Below are 19,455 nucleotides of genomic sequence, written 5' to 3'. Positions count from 1 at the left end.
AATTTGGAAGTTATAGACTATTTCTTTTTCCAGTGGTTGCCCCCAAAATGTTAACATACATATTTATCTTAACAAAGTCTGAAATTAATCAATAATTTTATCTTTCTCTTAAACAATATAGGAGCCATAATAGAGCACTTTAAGTATTCCTCTCCTAACTAATATGCCACTGTTGCTCAGAATTTTAGCTCTATCTGGATTTTTCAACCTTAAAAATGAGAAATTAGGCCAGGCATGGGGTGGTTCATGTCTGTAATCCTAGTACTTTGGACAGCCAAGGTAGGAGAATAGCTTGAGGCCAGGAGTTTGAGACCAGCCTGGGCAACATAGCAAGACCCTGTCTCTACAAAATAATTAAAAAATTGCCTGGGCATGGTGGCATGCACCTACAGTCCTAGCTACTCAGGACACTGAGGCAGGAAGATCACTTGAATCCAGGAGTTTGAGGTTGCAGTGAATAATGATGCCACTGCACTCTTGCACACTGCAAGAGAGTGAGACCTTGTCTCAAAAAAAGAAGAGATATTATAATTTTAATTTTTAATCCAGTCAGTATTTGCTTAGATTTACACACATTTACCAATTTCTCTGCTTATTATTCCTTCTTATGTCTTAGATTTTTCCTTCTAGGATAATTTTACTTTTTCCTGAAGTACATGGTTTAGAAATTTAATGAGGGTCTATTTGTAGTAAGCACTTTCAGTTTTTATTGGTATGAAATTTGTTCTCACCCTTGAAAATATTTTCCTGTGTAATCAGTCCTAGGTTGGTGTCAGCACCATCTCTGGCTTACAAGGCTGGTACTGAGAAATCAGCGGTCTTCTTCATTTGTGTGCCCTACCATGCCATCTGTCTTTTTTCTCTGATTTAAAATCTCTCAATCCATGGTATTCTGCAATACCGCTATGTTATGTCTGATAAGCTTAAGTATTTGGAAAAACTACTCCTGATAAAAAGCATGATAGATACATAGAAAAATAAGAAAATTATTAATAACAGAAGAAAAGGAACATTTTTACAGAAAAGAAATGTAATCACAGCATGCCACTTAGCTGAGAAGTGAATAATATTTACCTAATTGCACTAAAGTTAATACTGAATTCTGATTTTATCAAAATTTATGACATGACTATTTTGGGACTATGGTGGGCAGAATGTAGTTTAAGAAGCTTAAATCTGATTCACAAAATAGAAATTCTACTGGTACTTTCTAAAAATAACAATTTAAAAAGGAATAATATAAGCATATAATTTGGAAGTATAGAGGTAAATACCAATAAAAGAGCTAAAAGAATTAAAAGTGGCTGCCTCTGAGGAGAGAGATTTGTAGGTGGTGAGAGGAAGGGCAAGACACTGCTATTGTTTTGTGTACCTTTGTATTATTTTATTTTTTAAAACTTTATGTATAAACTGGAAAAAAACTATTTCTTAAAAGACATGACTTCAGAAATTATTTTGAGCTATTTTAGTATCCTGTAATGCTAAAGTCATGGTTTCAGACTTTATAGGACGTAACCATCTCCTGGTGAGCCTATTCAAAATGCAGAGTCCCAGGCCCCTACCGAAAGTATCTGAATCCTCAGGTCTGGGATGGGCCTTGGGAATCTGCCTTTTAAACTGGCATCCCAGGTGATTCTGATGCATAGTTCAAAGACCACACTTTGAGAAACACAGAGTAGACAAAGGCCAACGGCCACCAATGAGCAGACAGGGAGCCTGGGCATCCTCCTAGCGGGCAAGTGCCAGATCTGAGCCCCCACCCACTTCAACTCCCTGCTTTCACATTACAGCTGCCCACTTAAACACAAAGAAATGTCAAAAAAGCTGGGCTTTCTTGTGAATATAATTCCTGCACACCTTTGTCCACCTTCCCCATCCACCACATTTTCTGCCCTGAAGGTCCTGAATTTGTACAATGGATGTCTGTCCACCACCACTGGGGCCTATTCCAACAGGGAGTTCCATCTGAGGTCGAGTTACCTACCCTATGGGTCATTCTCACAGATTAGAGTCCCTAAATGGCTGGTCAAGGTCCTCGGCAGGGAGGGGGGAGGGATGTCAGGAGTATGAAGGCTTCATTACTTTCAGACAATGGCTTGGAGCAGATTGCTCCTATGTGTTAAGCAGCCTGTGTAAGATTAGTGCATATAGCATGTCTAGAAGGCCCCATGCTATATCCCATTGACCACCAGTGTCAAAGGCATGAATGCCTTTTGCTGAGGCAGTGTAAGCCTCTCTGTAACTACAGTTTCACTTTTTAAAGAAAGAATCCCAGCAAGGCAGATGAAGGTGCCCTAAAGGTTCTCAGGCCTGGTTCTGAGGCTGTCCCTGGTGCTCTCTCTTCCCTCCCTGGCTCCCTCTCATGGTGTTGCCCCCAGACTGTGGGCTCAGGGGCCTCCAGCCAAAGCTGCTGACTCTGAGCAGGGCCTTTCTCTGGGCTGTGTTCATTTGCATCATGCTGCTGAGGGTGGAGGAGCTACATAGGCTCCAGGCCATTCACAGGAGGATTAGGCCTGGGCGGAGGGCAGTGGGAAAGAGGCCACAGAGAAGGCCCAGCTCCACTCCCTGAGCCATCATCATGCCCTACCTGCTGCCAGCATTCTTCTGTGACCGTGTGATCCGAGAGCGGGATAGGCGAAATGGAGAGGGCACTATCACACAGCCCCTCAAGTTTGAGGGGCAGGATTTTGTCCTTCTCAAACAAAGTTGTCTGGCTCAGAAGTGCCTCTTTGAAGATCACGTGTTCCCAGCAGGTGTTCAGGCCCTGGGCTCCCATGAGCTGATCCAGAAAACCAAGATGAAGGCCATCACGTGGAAAAGGCCAAAGGTAGGAATGGAAAGGACTGGGCTTCAGCAGCCAGTCTTGGGGAACAGGAAGTGAAGCTGTCCAGAGCCTGAGGCAATGGATCTACCCCAAGCAAGGGGCTTATCAAGGTTCTCCTTTTATCCCTGTGTCCTCAAAATATCTTCCTGCTTCCTCCCAACACTGGAGATGTTATTTTCCATTCCTGAACTAGAAATTATTATAATACTTTGTAGGTCCCTGAAATTGTAAATATTTTTAAGAGAGCTAATGCATTGAGTTAAATCCCTAGTAAGATAGTGAGACTATAAGTTATAATCGTTTATCGTATCTCTTCCTGAGAGCAGATATTTGGAGGACAAGAGAGTAGAATGGTTAAGAATACTAAGGCTCAGTTTCAGGGACAGTTCCATGGAAAGCAGTGAACAGTAAAGAAACAGGGGGCTGGAGACTTGTCTTCTTAACCTTTCACCTAAGGCTGGCTCATTAGCGAGGTGTCACTTCTGTTTAAACATAAATGTCCATGCTGACCAGCCAGACTCTACAGAGTGAAGCAGTTTGCCCCAAGCTACCTTACAAGGCAACTGAGGAGCCCATTTGTGTCAGCTTGAATAGGTCAAAGTGCCTGGGGGTGTGTAGGACAAGGCCTTTCTTCCTGCCCGTAACCCCAAATGTGTTCACTGCATTTACAGCAGGCGAGAACTCTCTAAACCAGTGAGCTCTGGGGCAGGTGTATGCATCCCAGTGGATCTGCAAGATGCTCCATTGGCATATACCTTGCATGCAGTTTTCCCTATTATTATCTTTCATTAGTATGATATATTTATTACATTTCATTTACCAATACTGATATATCATTATTAACTGAAGTCTATACTTTATTCAGATTTCCTTAGTTTTTAACTAATATCTTTTTTCTGTTCTAAGATCTCATCCAAGATTCAACATCATGTTTAGGAGTCATGTCTCCTTAGTCCCCTCTTGGCTATGATAATCTCACAGACTTTCCTAGCTTTCGATAGGGAAATTGTCCTCACAGTTTTAAAAAGTACTGGTCAGGTATTTTGTAAAATGTTCCCCAGTTGGCATTTGTCTGCTGTTTTCCTCCTTATGGGCTTATGGGTTTGGAGGGGAGGAAGACCACGGAGGCAGAGTGCCATTTTCAACACAGTTTATATCAAGGGTACAGACTATACACATGCTTTATCATTGTAGATGTTGACCTTGATAACCTGACTGCAAAGTTACTTTTTCTCCCTTTTCCATAGGATACTCTTTGGAAGCAAGACACCATGTGTAAACACATACTTAAGGAATGGGAAGTTATGCTCTCCCCGCCCCCACCTTGAGGGCAAAGTATCTACATAAATTAGTGGAAATAATTCCTCATAGAAGCTTTATCTATTCTCCCTATTTATGTATTCAACCACTTATTTATATCAGTATGGACTCATGAATATTTATTTTTTATTTTGTGTTATAATCCAATATTGCTTTATTTTGTTGCTCAGATTGTTCCAGCTTTAGTCATTGGGAGATCTCAGTTGGCTCCTGTGTCTATTTAACATACCCCTATTGATATGAGGTTTTTTTCCCTTGAGCACTTTCTTACTTTCTGGCACTACAAGATGCTCCGGGCTCATAATGTACGTCTTTTGTGCCAATCCCAGCATCAGTCATTTCTTCAAGGAGCACTAGTTCCTTTTATTGGAAAACTATATTAGAAACCAAGGTCTGGTTGCTAGGTGTGCTCATTGCTACTGGAGTGTGATTGCTTCCACTCCTCTCAGCTGATAGAGAAAGGAGATATGTGTGTGTGTACTAACCCATGTATATGTACATATCTATAAATATTTCTATGTACAACCTTCTCACATATCGATAAATATTTTTAGATACCATCTGTATCCATATGAAGATAAGCATGAGTTCATACTGACTTATACATATTACTCTGCTTTATTGGTGTGTTACTATAAATGGAACTTTTTAAAATTTCAAATTCCAATTGTTCATTGCTGGTATAAAAGAAAGCAGTTGACTTTTTTTTTTTTTTTTTTTTTGAGACAGAGTCTCACTCTGTTGCCCAGGCTAGAGTGAGTGCCATGGCTTCAGCCTAGCTCACAGCAACCTCAAACTCCTGAGCTCAAGGGATCCTCCTGTCTCAGCCTCCCGAGTAGCTGGGACTACAGGCATGTGCCACCATGCCCGGCTAATTTTTTCTATATTTTTTTAGCTGTCTATATAATTTCTTTCTATTTTTAGTAGAGATGGGGTCTCGCTCTTGCTCAGGCTGGTCTCGAACTCCTGAGCTCAAATGATCCGCCCACCTCGGCCTCCCAGAGTGCTAGGATTACAGGCGTGAGCCACCGCGCCCGGCCAGCAGTTGACTTTTATATACTAACCTTGAATCCTGCAACTGAACTATATTCACTTATTAGTTCCTGGTGAGTTTTTTGTCATTTGTTTGGAATTTTCTATATAGACAATCATGTCTTCTGTGAATAAAGACAGTTTCTTTGTTTCCAATCTTTATATCTTTCATTTCCTTTTCTTATCTTATTGCATTAGCTAGCTAGGACTTCCTGTATGATGTAGAATAGCAGCAATAAAAGGGAACATCTTGCCTTATTGCTGATCTTAGGGGGAAAGCATCTAGTTTCTCACCATTAAGCATGAAGTTAGCTTTTGTTCTTTTCGAAAGTGGATGTTCTTTACGAAGTTGAAGAAGTTCTCTATTCCTAGTTAGTTGAGAGTTTTTAAAATTATGAATAGGTGTTGAATTTTATCAAGTGCTTTTTCTGCATCAATTGATATGATTATATGATTTTTCTTCTTAGCCTGTTGATGCGATAGATTACATTGATTTTTGAATGTTGAATCAGCCTTACATACCTGGAATAAATACCATTTGGTCATGGTGTATAATTCCACATGTAAGTTTTTATATTTGAGTTGCTAATCTTTTTTGAGGATTTTGCTTCCATGTTTGTAACAAATACTGGTCTGTAGTTTTCTTTTCTTGTAATAACTTTTTCTGTCTTAGCTTTTAGGGTAATGCTGGCCTAATAGAATGAGTTAGGAAGTGTTCCCTCTATTTCTTCCTTGAATATCTGGTAGAAATCACCAATGAAACCATTGAGCGTGGTGTTTTCTTTTCTTGGAGTGTTATTAATTATTGACTCAATATCTTTGATAGGTATAGCACTATTCAGATTATCTACTTCTCCTTGTGTGAGTTTTGGTAGTTTGTAGCTTTCAAGAAATTGGCCCGTTTCATCTCAGTTATCAAATTTGTGGGCATGGAGCTGTCCATAATATTCCTTTATTATCCTTTTAATATCCATGAGATTAGTAGTGATAACTTCGCCTTTGTTTTTGATATCAGTAATTTGTGTTTTCTCCTCTTTTTTTTTCTTGTTTAGCTTGGCTAGAGGGTTATCAATTTTATTGGTCTTTCCAAAGAACCATTTTTGCTTTCATTGACTTTATATTATTTTCTTGTTTTTTATTTCATTGATTTCTGCTTTAATTTTTTATTATTTATTTTCTTATGCTTGCTTTAGACTTAAATTTTTCTTCTCTAGTGTCCTAAGGTGGCATATTTTTTATTGATTTTAGATTTTACTTCTTTTCTAACGTATGTATTTAATGCTATTAATTTCCCTTTAAGCACTGCTTTTGTTGCATCCCACAAATTTTAATGTTATACTTTTATTTTCATTTACTTCAAAATATTTTTTAACTTCTTTTGAAATTTCTTCTTTGACTCGTGTTATTTAGAAGTGTATTGTTTAATTTCCAAATATATTTGGATTTTTCAATTATCTTCTTTGTTATTGATCTCCAGTATTCCACTGTGGTCAGAGAAAATACTTTGTATGATTTTTATTATTTCAAGCTTGTTAAGGTGTATTTTATGGCCCAGATGTGGTCTGTTGTAGTGACTTGTTACATACAAGTTTGAGAAAACTGTTTATTGTGCTGTTGTTAGATGAAATAGTCTATTAATGTGAATTCGATCAAGTTGGTTGATAGTGTTACTCAAGTCAATGATATCCTTACTGATTTCCTGCCTGCTCAATCTATAATTACTGAAAGAAGGATGTTGACATCCCCAACTATAATACTAGATTTGTCTATTTCTCCTGTCAGTTCTCACTTTTTGCCTCATGTATTTTTACATTCTGTTGTTAGGTGTATATGCGTTTAGGATTGTATGTCTTTTTGGAAAATTGACTTTTTTATCATTATGTGATGCCTTCTCCTTATCTCTTATAATTTTTCTGGTTCTGAAGTCTGCTCTGTCTGAAATTAATGTAACTACTCTAGCTTTATTTTGATTAGTGTTAGCATGATATATCCTTCTCCATCTATGACTTCTTATATTTAAAGTGGGTTTCTTGTAGACAACATATATTTGGGTCTTATTTTTATCCATTCTCACAATCTCTAACTTTTAATTGGTATATTTAGACCATTCACATGTAAGTGATTATGATACATTTAGATTAATATCTACCATGTTTGTAACTGTTTTCTATTTGTTGCATTTGTTCTTTGTCCCTTCACTCTTCTGGCTTCTCTGGTTTCACTGAGTGTTTTATATGATTCTATTTTATCTCCTCTCTTGGTATATCAATCATACTATTTTTTTTTTCAATTTTAATGGTCATGCTAGAGTTTCCAATATACATTTACAACTGATCGAAGTCCACCTTCAAATAACACTGTACCATTTCATACATAGTCTAGGTGCCTTATAACAGAATATATTACCAATTCCTTCCTCCCTTTGCTTATGATATTACTGTCATACATTTCACTTATCTATATGCTATAATTGCCCAACACATTGTTGTTATTATTACTTTTAACAAAGGTACCTTTTAGTTTAGGAATAAGTAAACTAAAGATTTTATTTTACCTTAATTTATTTCTTCTCCAATGCTCTTTCTTTCTTTATATGGGTCCAAATTTCTGGCCTGTATCATTTTTCTCCTCTCTGAAGAACTTCTTTTAACATTTCTTGTAAAGTTAGTCTGCTGATGATAAATTCCCTGAACTTTTATTTTTTTGATAAAGCTGCAGAATAAAAATATTGATAATATCACTATCAAAATAATTGCTGAAAATAGCTTTTTTTATATGTTCTCTTCTTTCTCCTTCCATTTAAAATAGTTTTAAATAGTTGAGGGGGCGGGTAAAAAAAATAATAATAAAAATAAAATAAAATAAATAGTTGTGCATTGCCTGAACAATACAGGCAATATATTACATACTTTACGTTCTCCCTTTAACCATCATTTAGTTTGAATTCTACAAGTAACTATTTTTTAAATACTTACCCCCAGTTCTTATGTTGATATTCTTCTAATACTTCTGGTTGTCTGAAACTTATTCTCTAGTAGATTCCTTAGGAAGAGTTCATGGGAACAATATTCCTTGAATTCTTACATAATGAAAACAGTTTGTCCACACATTTTATAATTGGGGAAAGGAAGTTATGCTGTATATAAATCCTTGGTTCACATTTTCTTTCCTTGAGGATCTTAAATATATTGCTCCAATTTCCTCTTGCATAACGCATTGCTGCTGAAAAGTCTGGCAATAAGCTAATGTTTTCCCTTTATAAGACATTTGTTCTTTTTCCCTTAGATGCTGAAAGAATTTTTTTCTCTCTTTTAAGCCCAGTAATTTTCTAGAATATATCTTCATATTGGTCATTCTGGATTGATAGTCTCAATATTTCATTTGCTCTTTCAATATGTGGTATCAAATATATTCTTTTATTTTGGGAAAGATTTTTTTCATTATAGTTTTCAATATTTGTTCTGTTCCTTTGCTTTCTTTCTTCAGAGAAACCCCCATTATCTGTATATCCAATCTGCTTTGCCTTATTTGTCATTTTCTCTTGAATCCTATTTATCTTTCTTTATTTCTTTTTATAATTTTCCTTCTTCATACCTTCTGCTTCTCTTCAGGTATTATTTGTTGTGTTCATTTGCTCTTGTGTTCTTGTTTGCTCATGTGTTCCTTCCTTTGTGTTTAGTGTTCATTTCTAAGATGATTCTTTCTTTTATTTCTAAGACTTTCTTGAGTTTTGTCACTTTGTTTCCTAGTTTTTCAAATCCTTATTTATGTTATTTTTTATGACTTATACAAGTTTAAAATATTTTTAGCTTATTTTGAAATAACTGGCTACGGTTTTCATCTGCTTAGTGGGAGTATCTTAGTCAGGCTTTTACTGACTGTAGAAATGTCATCTCCTTCTCATTCTCTCTATTCTTTTTAACATTCTTTTTAATGCTCATATTGTACCATCCTTGACCAGTAGAAACCTCTTCAGATCGGTTTCTGTGTCCTTTAGACACAACCCAGAAGAATTTGATCATTTCCTTGCACTCTGAGAAAAGCCCCGTAGGCTCATCTTGTATATTTCTTGTTTCATATGTTGGACTGGCTATTTCCTCAATGTGCTCTGGTTTGTTTTAGTGAGAAATGGTGTTTAAAGACAATCTGGGCCGGGCGCGGTGGCTCACGCCTGTAATCCTAGCACTCTGGGAGGCCGAGGTGGGCGGATCGTTTGAGCTCAGGAGTTCGAGACCAGCCTGAGCAAGAGCGAGACCCCATCTCTACTAAAAATAGAAAGAAATTATATGGACAGCTAAAAATATATATAGAAAAAAAAAATTAGCCGGGCATGGTGGTGCATGCCTGTAGTCCCAGCTACTCAGGAGGCTGAGACAGGAGGATCCCTTGAGCTCAGGAGTTTGAGGTTGCTGTGAGCTAGGCTGACGCCACGGCACTCACTCTAGCCTGGGCAACAGAGTGAGACTCTGTCTCAAAAAAAAAAAAAAAAAAAGACAATCTGGCCAGGCATGGTAGCTCAGGCCTATAATCCTAGCACTTTGGGAGGCCAAGGCAGGAGGATCACTTGAGGCCAGGAGTTCAAGACCAGCCTGGGCAGCATAGCAATACTTTGTCTCTACAAAAAAATTTTAAAAATTAGCTGGGCATGGTGGTGTGTGCCTCCTAGCTACTTGAGAGGTTGAGGTGGTAGCATCACTTGAGCCCAGGAATTCGAGGCTGCAATGAGGTATGATGGCACCACTGCACTCCAGCCTGGGCCACAAAGCAAGACTCTGTCTTAAAAAATAAATAAACATGCCGGGCGTGGTGGCTCATGCCTGTAATCCTAGCACTCTGTGAGGCTGAGGCGGGCGGATCGTTTGAGCTCAGGAGTTCGAGACCAGCCTTAGCAAGAGCGAGACCCTGTCTGTACTAAAAAAAATACAAAGAAATAAGCTGGACAACTAAAAATATATAGAAAAGATTAGCCGGACATGGTGGCGCATGCCTGTAGTCCCAACTATTCGGGAGGCTGAGGCAGTAGGATTGCTTGAGCCCAGGAGTTTGAGATTGCTGTGAGCTAGGCTGACGCCACGGCACTCTAGCCCGGGAAACAGAGTGAGACTCTGTCTCTAAATAAATAAATAAATAAACAAACAAACAAAGATGGCAATCTGGATGTTGGTGTCCTCTTTACTACTAGGTTGTTATTGCTTTTAGTTTTTTTAGTGCATACAGGTAGGAAATTTTTTTAGAGAGACAAAAATAAACCATGAGTTGTACTTATATATACAATTCAACTTTAACATTGCAGGGCTATTATTTTAGTTATTTGATTTTATAATTTTACATATTTTCTTTTACACTAAAAAAATCTTGGTTCTGGGGAATGGACACGCTTTAAGCTCTGACTCGGGGAGATGGGGGGGCATGGGCAATATATATAACCTGAACTTTTGTACCCCCATAATAAGCTGAAATTAAAAAAAAAGAAAGAAAAAAAAATCTTGGTTCTTAACAACATTAACATAAGTTCTTATTTGCTACAGTATACATGTCAAAGTTTTAAAATAATATTATTATTTCTTACGGTTTATATTTCTGTATGATTTGGAGTTTGTCCTTAGGATATATCCCAAAAAGGATAAACAGACAGAATGTTATATTTTAAGTCACTTGAAATAATATTTTTCTGTGTGCCACCAACTTAATAGGCAGTTAGGTTCCTTTACTTCTGTTTGGTTTCAGATTTTACAGATTGCTTTTTAAAATTATTTTTTATTTAATTTTGGCTTTTAATTATGTAAAACTTTGCATGATTCCTAAGTCGGAACTATTTTTAAACAGTTATATTCCATCCCTGTTTCCACCACCTTATTCCTTCCCTCCCCCAATAGATGACCTTTTAAAATTTTTTTGGTTTTGGTTTATCCTTCCACTGCATTCAGAGTTTCAGATGAGAAGCATACTATGGTGTGGTATAAGCAAGACTTTCCATCTAGAAGGAAGGATAGATCCCTGAGTGCCAGAATTTCCTCTCACTTGGGTACATTGGGTTGTCGTGACTGAGAGGGGAAGAGGAAGAGAGAGAGAGAGAGAGAGAGAAGGCACACGCACTGTGTCGCAAGAATAGCAAGGCTTCTTGAAGCTGTGAAGAATGGTGTTAAAATCAAAGCACTGAATCAATGATTATTTTAAATTTTAAAAAGTTTAAAAAAACAAAGCCTGAGACACATCCAAACAGAAACAAGAGCACCCTCTATTGGCCTCTGCTGGTCTGCACATCATCTGTCGTACCTGGACTTGAAAAGGCCAGCGCCAGGGGTGCTGCGCTGGGCAGACAGCGGGAGGGTCGAGCACCCTCCAACAGACAGGGAGGCTGCGAAACTCGCACCACATTTACTCTCTGCTTCCCAGCACTCAAGTCCTGTGGACTCTGAGACATATACTGACTCTAAATATCTGTGTTGCCGTGTCTGGGGGAGAAAGATCCTTATTTTCCTTTCAGCACCTTTTCTCCTGGCATAGAAAAAACAAGAGCCATGCTTTCTGCCATCACTTTGCCAAAGCTGTGACAAGAATGATACTGCCCTAACTCTTAAGGGGTATCTTTACTCAGATAGTATGACCGTGTGGGGAGCAATATGGGACAGTGTGAAAAGGAAGCATGCTTCTGGCTTGTACCACTCACTAGCTGTGTGTCCTTGGACACATTTCTTAGCCTCTCTGAGCCTCAGTTTTCTAATCTGAAAAATAGGAATGATAGCATCCAATGCACAGGGCTGTTTTGAGAGGTATGTGTAAAGCTCCTGATACACGGTGCCAATGGAACTCAGTAAATAATAGCTACTATTATTATTATGACCTCGTCATTTTCTTTTTGTTTTGCAGGAAATTTGTGAGAATCCCCGATTTATCATTGGTGGAGCCAACAGAACTGACATCTGTCAAGGAGATCTAGGTAGGAAAGTCTCTCAGGTCATATCTTGCCAGATGATTAGGAGGTGATTAAAAGATGTGAGCCCTTTCCAGGAGGTAAAGGCACAAAAATCTGTTCTTGCTTTAATGAATTTTTGGAAGATTTTTATAACAGCTACTTTATGCTCGTTTGTCTATGTGCTGGTGATCGCTTTGCTTCCACCCACAGTTCTCACTGGCACTTTGCCTGTGCCACCGGAGGTGCGCTGCATTCTGTAGCCTCCCTTCCAGAGTCTCAAGGACACTTACATACCCTACTCAGCACGACTAAAGCCCTGCTTTTAACCGTACCCATCTTTTTTAGAAGACAGCTCCCTGGCTGTGTATCAAACATGCCCCTTGAGCATGCAGACTCTGTACGCACACACAGAATGAATGCATTACCAAAAAGAGCACTCATGACTTGAACTCTTGTTTAAATTGCCCCAGCACGGCTCCATATGAAAGGAGTCCTTCAGCAAAGATGCTAATTGCCAGGTGGATGAGCACCCAATTTTCTGTGTGATTGGGTAGCTTGGCTGTTCCATCCAACCCTCCTCTCCCTCGGCCTCTTGCTCAAGAAGTGCCATCTTTAGTGTGGACTATGGGCAAGCTCCATGAAGTAAAATTAGAGAGAACACCAACATACACTGTACAAAACTTGAGGAAAAGGGGCATTCAAGACCGGAGAGGCTAAGGAGAAATCAGTGTCCAGGGCGTGGTGGCTCATGCCTATAATCCTAGCACCGTGGGAGGCTGAGGTGGGAGGATTGCTTGAAGTGAGGGGTTGGAGACCAGCCTGAGCAAGAGCGAGACCCCTTCTCTACTAAAAATAGAAAAATTAGCCTGGTGTGGTGTACACCTGTAGTCCCAGCTACTCTGGAGGCTGAGGCAGGAGGATTGCTTGAGCACTGGAGTTTGAGGTTGCTGTGAGCTAGGCTGACACCATAAGCACTTTAGCCTGGGCAACAGAGCAAGACTCTGTCTCAAAAAAAAGAAAGAAAGAAAGAAAGAAAAGTCAGATATCTGGGTTCCTATACCTGAGGGAAAGCTGCCTGCAGAGCCCTGGGCAAACTAATAATCTGGGGCCTTCAAACCAATGCACTGTTTCCAAGGACAGATTGGTGGTTTCCGAGGAGGGGAAGGGGAGGGTGGCTGCAGGCAGCCCTCAGCCTGCCCTCGACACTCTCAGTGTTACATTTAATTTGACCTATCCTCCTAGAAGGCAGCTCTGTGACTGTCAGTGTTCCAGGTATGCCCCCTGGGCATTCATGCACACGCACACACGCGCACACACACAGCAAATTGTTACCTCCAAATACCTACAGTTCTCTGTCAGAAAGGAGGTCAGGAATAAGAAAATGTTCCCATCTCCATCCATTGCCAGCAATGTCTTAGTGTCCAGGGCAGCTGCCTAACTGGCCTTCCTTACAATACAAATCTGCTCCGTCAATGGTTCTCTGATGCTCAGCCTTCACTGAGGCCAGAAGGGGAAATGGAAATGGTCAGAAGGGGAAATTGCAAAGGTGGAGGCAGGGCAGATTCCAAGTATGATCACCTACTGCTCTGTCTCCACTGAGGTCCAAAAAGGAAGTGAGTTTATATTGCAGATGGGAGAATTGCCTATAGCCTTCAGGAAAATGTCAGACACAAGGGAATAAGTTACCCTGTTGATTAGATTGTCAAGGAATTCCTGTCACAGTCTTCTTCCCTGGGTTGACACCTCTGTAAGGTCAGGTCTGCAAGTAGGACAGTGAGCACTAAGTGAATCCCTGTTCTTCAGAAAAGTGGAGTGTGTGGCTGGGGATTGGGTCTTTTTCTGTTTGCTTGCAGGGGACTGCTGGTTTCTCGCAGCCATTGCCTGCCTGACCCTGAACAAGCGGCTCCTTTTCCGAGTCATACCCCACGATCAAAGTTTCGTCGAAAACTATGCAGGGATCTTCCACTTCCAGGTGAGGCAATGAGAGCATAGCGAAGAGGGCCAGCTACGGTCCACCCACTGGTGATCTCCTGGCCTTGACTTCCCAGAGGCTCCAGAAAAGATTCCACCCCTGCCCCCAGCAGAGCCCATGGGCAGTGACTACCTTAAGCCTTCAAGCCTGAGAGGAAGCAGCTGTTTATCTCTCTGGCTTCCTAGTCTTCCTCCCTCCTCCCCACTCCCCAGCCACCTTCTGCTATGTCCCAGAATGGCAGGAAGACATCCTGTGTGCTGGCCTGTGAGTCTGTTTTTGCCGCTCCAGCTGTCTGGCTGTTGTGTCACTGCCTACAGCCCTTCTCAAGTAGGTCCCTAAGATATTATCACTGGGACCCATGGGCCCCTTCCGGTTGTACACAACCCTTGGGCCACAAACTGCAGCCCCTGTGTACTTCTTTCTCTTTAAGGTGAGTCTATACCAAGTCTGACACTCACCTCTTCTGGGCCCTGGAAGAAAATTCTGGTTAATCTGGGGATAAGGCTTCTGGAATGGCCCAGAACTGAGTTTCATGGTTCAAATCAATTCAGCCATTGGAAATTTTCTGGGTCCAAATCTTCTTGGCATAGAGCTAAAACCTGGTGCTGGAACAGAGCCAAAGTGAATTCTACATGTGGGGATCTAGTAGGTTCTGAGATTCTGAGGACTCAGTCAAGAGAAAGCCTGAAGGCTCCCCTATGTCCCAGGATGGCCCAGATCGTCAGTTGACTACCTGCTGGTCTCGTACTTGAGCACTGGACCCCTCAGAAAAGGTCTTTCTTCAGCTCAGGTTCCGTATCCTGTGCCTTTGAAACGTGGGCAAGGCAGCCAGGCCCAGAAGTTTGTTCTTCCTTGTACCAGCAAACCCCTAGTTTCCCTCTGATATCTGAAGGGTCTTATATCTAAAAGACCATAAATTCAAAGACCAGACAGATTTCTGTCCTCTTTTCAATGAGGGAGAAAGTGCCATTGGAAAAGAGATTAAACTACATATGGCCTTCTTCAGTTCAAACTAATTTCTTCAAAAAAGAACAATACCCAGAATTGAAATAACTGGACAATGTTCCTGCTATAGCCAGAATATATTCTGGGTCACTTTCCTACGTTTCAATGTTTGTTCATTTTGTCATCAGGAAACACATAAATCAATATGGCATCTTCGCTTAGACCAGTAGTTCTCAATCCTGGCTGTACATTGGAATCATCCAGAACACCTAGAAATACTGACACCCAGGACCTGCCCAGACCTCCTGAGCAAGGGAATGAAAATCTCAAGTCCTGAGATATTCATGAAGCACCTACTGTACCCAGCAGGGGGTCGGACTGTGTGGAAGAGACAAAGTAGTATAAAATTCACTTCCTGCCCTCAAAAAGGTCCCAGTTAGAGACAGATTCACACACCCCAAGCCCAGAATAGGATGAATAAGCACCAAGATGCAGAGCCTAGGAAATTGTACTGTTTGGAGATCAGAGAAACCCGTGAGGAATGAGGGAGTAAGGACATGTTTCCTAAAGGTAATCTGAGGATGCGACTCTGTGCTTGATGCTTCTGTGCAGTTCTGGCGCTATGGAGACTGGGTGGACGTGGTTATTGATGACTGTTTGCCAACGTACAACAATCAACTGGTTTTCACCAAATCCAACCACCGCAATGAGTTCTGGAGTGCTCTGCTGGAGAAGGCTTATGCTAAGTAAGGCAACACTTTAGAATGTGAGGCAGGACTAGAGGTAAGGAAGTGGGTTGCACAATCCAGCCAAGGTCTCCCTTACAGGAGGATGCACATGTGTCTGTGTACGTGCATATGTGTATGCGTGGGTGTTCAACTGTGACCCAAAGTCAGAGACGATAAGTTCCAGGCAACAACAGCTCTAACTAAACACACTAAGTTTAAGCATAGAAGTGAATATTTGTGTAGGAAATCTTTAGCTTTAGCTTCCCATAGTGAGCTCTTTAATTCTGCCTTCATGGTGGCGTTGCAAATCTTGGATCACAGCATTATACCTCTGGAACTCAGACCCCAGGCACTTGCTTGGCTCTACCTCTTGAGCTTGTAGAATATCCATAAAGCCATGTTGTCTCTCAACTTGAGGCTTCACCCAGCTACTAATGACTTCAGTGCAGCCCTACCTCAAGGTTCAGAATAGAGTGGAAAGAGAACTATGAGGAAGTGGGAATAGCTAGGTTTCAATCCCAGAGCTTCTGGCTCTCTGTGGCCTTGGGTTCCAGGGGGTGTCACTCAGCCTCTTGAGCTCAGTTTCTTCATTGTGAAGAAAAGGAATCATTCCACCCAGCCCATTAGCTGGCAGAGTTGCTGAGGAATTGATGAGAGAACATCACAGGACCCAGGAGTAAAGTTCTGGACTAATGTTTCCTGGAACTCAGTGACCCTAGATTGGTCATCCTCTCTCCAAGGCTCCATGGTTCCTATGAAGCTCTGAAAGGTGGGAACACCACAGAGGCCATGGAGGACTTCACAGGAGGGGTGACAGAGTTTTTTGAGATCAGAGATGCTCCCAGCGACATGTACAAGATCATGAAGAAAGCCATCGAGAGAGGCTCCCTCATGGGCTGCTCCATTGATGTAAGTCTGGGGTGTGGGGCACAGGGCAGGAAGCAGCCAAGGACCAGGGAGCCTTTTACCCAGTGAATGGCAGCAGCACTCTGTTCTTCTGTAACAGAGTGAATGTTTCACTGTGGGAAGCAGGAACTGGCTCTGGCTTTTGAAGACTGGGAATTTCTCAAGGGAGAATAGTTCTTGGGGATTTTCAATAAAGAAATCGGACAAGGACATTCCAAGCCCTGGAATCTAGGTGGAAATGGGTCCAGAGGCCTATGTTACTGAAGGCCTCTATTGTCAGTGCTCCTCAGTCCCAGCATGCCCCCATTATGCCAGACACATGCTGGGCTGTGGACCTGAGCCCACCATTTCCCTAGGAAAGCCTTCCGGTCATTGGGCTTTGACCATGTATCCCCTGCTTGGGACATGAACTTTGTGTTGTTATCTGAGAGAAGTTCAGCCCACAGTCCCCATCTCAGCACAACAAGCTGGTGTGAACTGAGACAGGAGCCAAGGCTAAGGAGATGGCCGAGGGTGGCCAGGCCTCCTGAGTTTCAGGAGACATGCCTTCCCTGAGGGCTGCTCAAGGTATGAGAGTCATGGCAATTTCCATGGCAGAGAAAGGGGCCTGAGCTTAATTCCTGCTCCTTCCTTTCCCAACACTCCCAGTGAATAGGAAAGCTTGGAAGATCAGTCAGCAAGCAACACCATGGATAAACTTTTTTTTTTTCTGTATCACTTTTCTCCATCTTTTCTCCATTCATGCTCTATTGATCTCTCCTCTTTTCCTTTGTCTGTCCCCTCCCTTCTTTCTCTCTCCTTCCCTTTCTACTCTCCTTTGTTTGCTCTTTCTCCCTTTCCTGGGTTGTCCCCCGCCTTCCCTGTTGGGCCTCAGGATGGCACGAACATGACCTATGGAACCTCTCCTTCTGGTCTGAACATGGGGGAGTTGATTGAACGGATGGTGAGGAATATGGATAACTCGCTGCTCAGGGACTCAGACCTCGACCCCAGAGGCTCAGATGACAGACCGATCCGGGTGTGTACACTCCAGTTGTCAAGACTGACCATCCCTCCAACCTGCATGATCTGGCCTTGCTGCTGTCAGACTCCTCTCAGCAGCCAGTGCCTCCCCACAGACCCCCACCTGGGGCCTTCCAAGGGTCTGGGATGGAATCACTTGCTTGTCCCAAGGCTCCTGAAGTAGGTGGAAGAGCCAGTATTTGGAGGGACTCTCAGTGGGAGTTTCTTCGTATTTCATGGTCTAGGCAGTTTCTCTGATAACTAGCTAACAGGCAGAAATATAATAGAGACTTGATTTATTTAAAAATATTTTTCGTCTTCTAATTTATTAATTTATTTATTCAACACTTAATTTTGAGCTCTTACTATGTACCAGGCACTCTTCTAAGAAACACAGCAAATTCTCTCTCCTTAGTGAAAAAAGCAAAATCTCTCCCCTCACAGAGCTTATATTTCTGTACGTTCAGAAGTAAGTCGTGATCACTGGAGAATACTGAGCCACAGAGAAAAACACAGGAAAATTTTACCTGTATTTTCCCCATCTAAAGATAATCACTCCTAACATTTTGTATATGCCCTTCCAGGATTTTTCTATGTACATATTTAATGTTTATTTTTATTTTTAAACTGTTGTCATACTGTATGTACCTGTTTGCAGCCTGCCTTTTTCAGTTAGTTTTATATTCTTAATGTGCCCAAAGTATTCTCCTATAACATTTTTTAGTAGCTGTACAATATTCAAACATGCAGATATGTTATAATTTACTTAATACCCTATTATTAGGAAGTTAGGTTGTTTTCTTTTTCTCTTTTGGCTATTATGCTAAAATGCTGTAATGAACATCCCAATAAACACATCTTTGTGCACGTCCGTCCATGGTGAGTTCCATAGGACAGATTCCCAGCAGTGGAACTGCTAGGTCAAATGACATGCTTACGTAATGCCAAAAGAGTCCAGGAGCTCCCCAGGTCTAGAACTGAGGATGGGAGAATCTCTTGTCCCTTCCCTTTCTATTCAGGATAGTCTGGATCATGAGGACTGAGATCTGGGAGAGGCTGTGTGTCCAAAAGCCTGGCCCCACCCACATCCCTCACTCTGAAAAAGGCTCCAGGAACTCCAGGAAGTTCCTCTTAAAGCTATTATGTTACTAGGCAAAGTGAAGCTACATAGAGCCTCTCTAGGGCTCACTGGACTTTGGTGATCCTACCACCGTTCTGCCAAGGATCCCCTAGGCTGCAACGTGGAAATGTCTGCAAATGGAAGACCTAGCCCTGCACCCACAGGCACAGCCAGGTCTGAGCAGGGATCTCCTTGGGCCTCCTCAGAATTCTCTTCCTGGGTGCTGTGACTCTTGATTTCTTGAATATTATGTTCTAGGTGGGTGTGGAGGAGGTGAGGGGATGTGATGGATAAAGGTTAGACTTGTATGTTTCATCTAATCCCTTCTCTCAACCCCTTTCTCTTCCAGGAATAGTCAACCCTGGATGGCCTCAGGGGCAGGGGGACCCCAACATCCAGGGCAGCCTCCAACTATCCCCTTTCCTCCTTTGAAGGACGCTATGGGGTCCAGAAAGAAGGGGCAGGGACCCTCTCACTCACCCCACGTCCCAGCATCCACGTTGCTCTCTGATGGTCAGAGCAGAGCCTTCTGGGGGTGACCAGCTTGCCTGGGGCCAGTGAGGGTCTGCTCTTGGCTGTGAGGCACACTTGCAGGGAGCAGAGCAGGCCTTGTCCTTGCAGAGCCCAGAAAAGGAACCAGTATGAAATGTCTCCAAGCAGCAGAACTTCTGCTCCCCAACCCCTGATGGG

General features: G+C 41.7%; 1 protein-coding gene across 3 annotated transcripts in view; it reads left to right on the top strand.

Moving 5' to 3' along the window:
- CAPN3 (calpain 3) overlaps window positions 1-19,455 on the top strand; it is a 50,048-nt gene that overhangs the window by 11,969 nt on the left and 18,624 nt on the right. For 2 of the 3 annotated variants that reach the window (XM_069461134.1, XM_069461125.1), the window contains exons 2-6: window positions 12,047-12,116; window positions 13,946-14,064; window positions 15,622-15,755; window positions 16,478-16,646; window positions 17,518-17,661. In XM_069461134.1, coding sequence (XP_069317235.1) covers window positions 12,047-12,116; window positions 13,946-14,064; window positions 15,622-15,755; window positions 16,478-16,646; window positions 17,518-17,661 — 636 coding nt within the window. The remainder of the gene's footprint in view (window positions 1-12,046; window positions 12,117-13,945; window positions 14,065-15,621; window positions 15,756-16,477; window positions 16,647-17,517; window positions 17,662-19,455) is intronic. The other variant, XM_069461139.1, reaches the window with a different exon arrangement.

The sequence above is a fragment of the Eulemur rufifrons genome, chromosome 2, assembly GCF_041146395.1.
Source record: "Eulemur rufifrons isolate Redbay chromosome 2, OSU_ERuf_1, whole genome shotgun sequence".
Taxonomy (NCBI): domain Eukaryota; kingdom Metazoa; phylum Chordata; class Mammalia; order Primates; family Lemuridae; genus Eulemur; species Eulemur rufifrons.
Note: the sequence above shows the minus strand (reverse complement) of the source record. Positions and strands in the feature narration are given on the sequence as shown.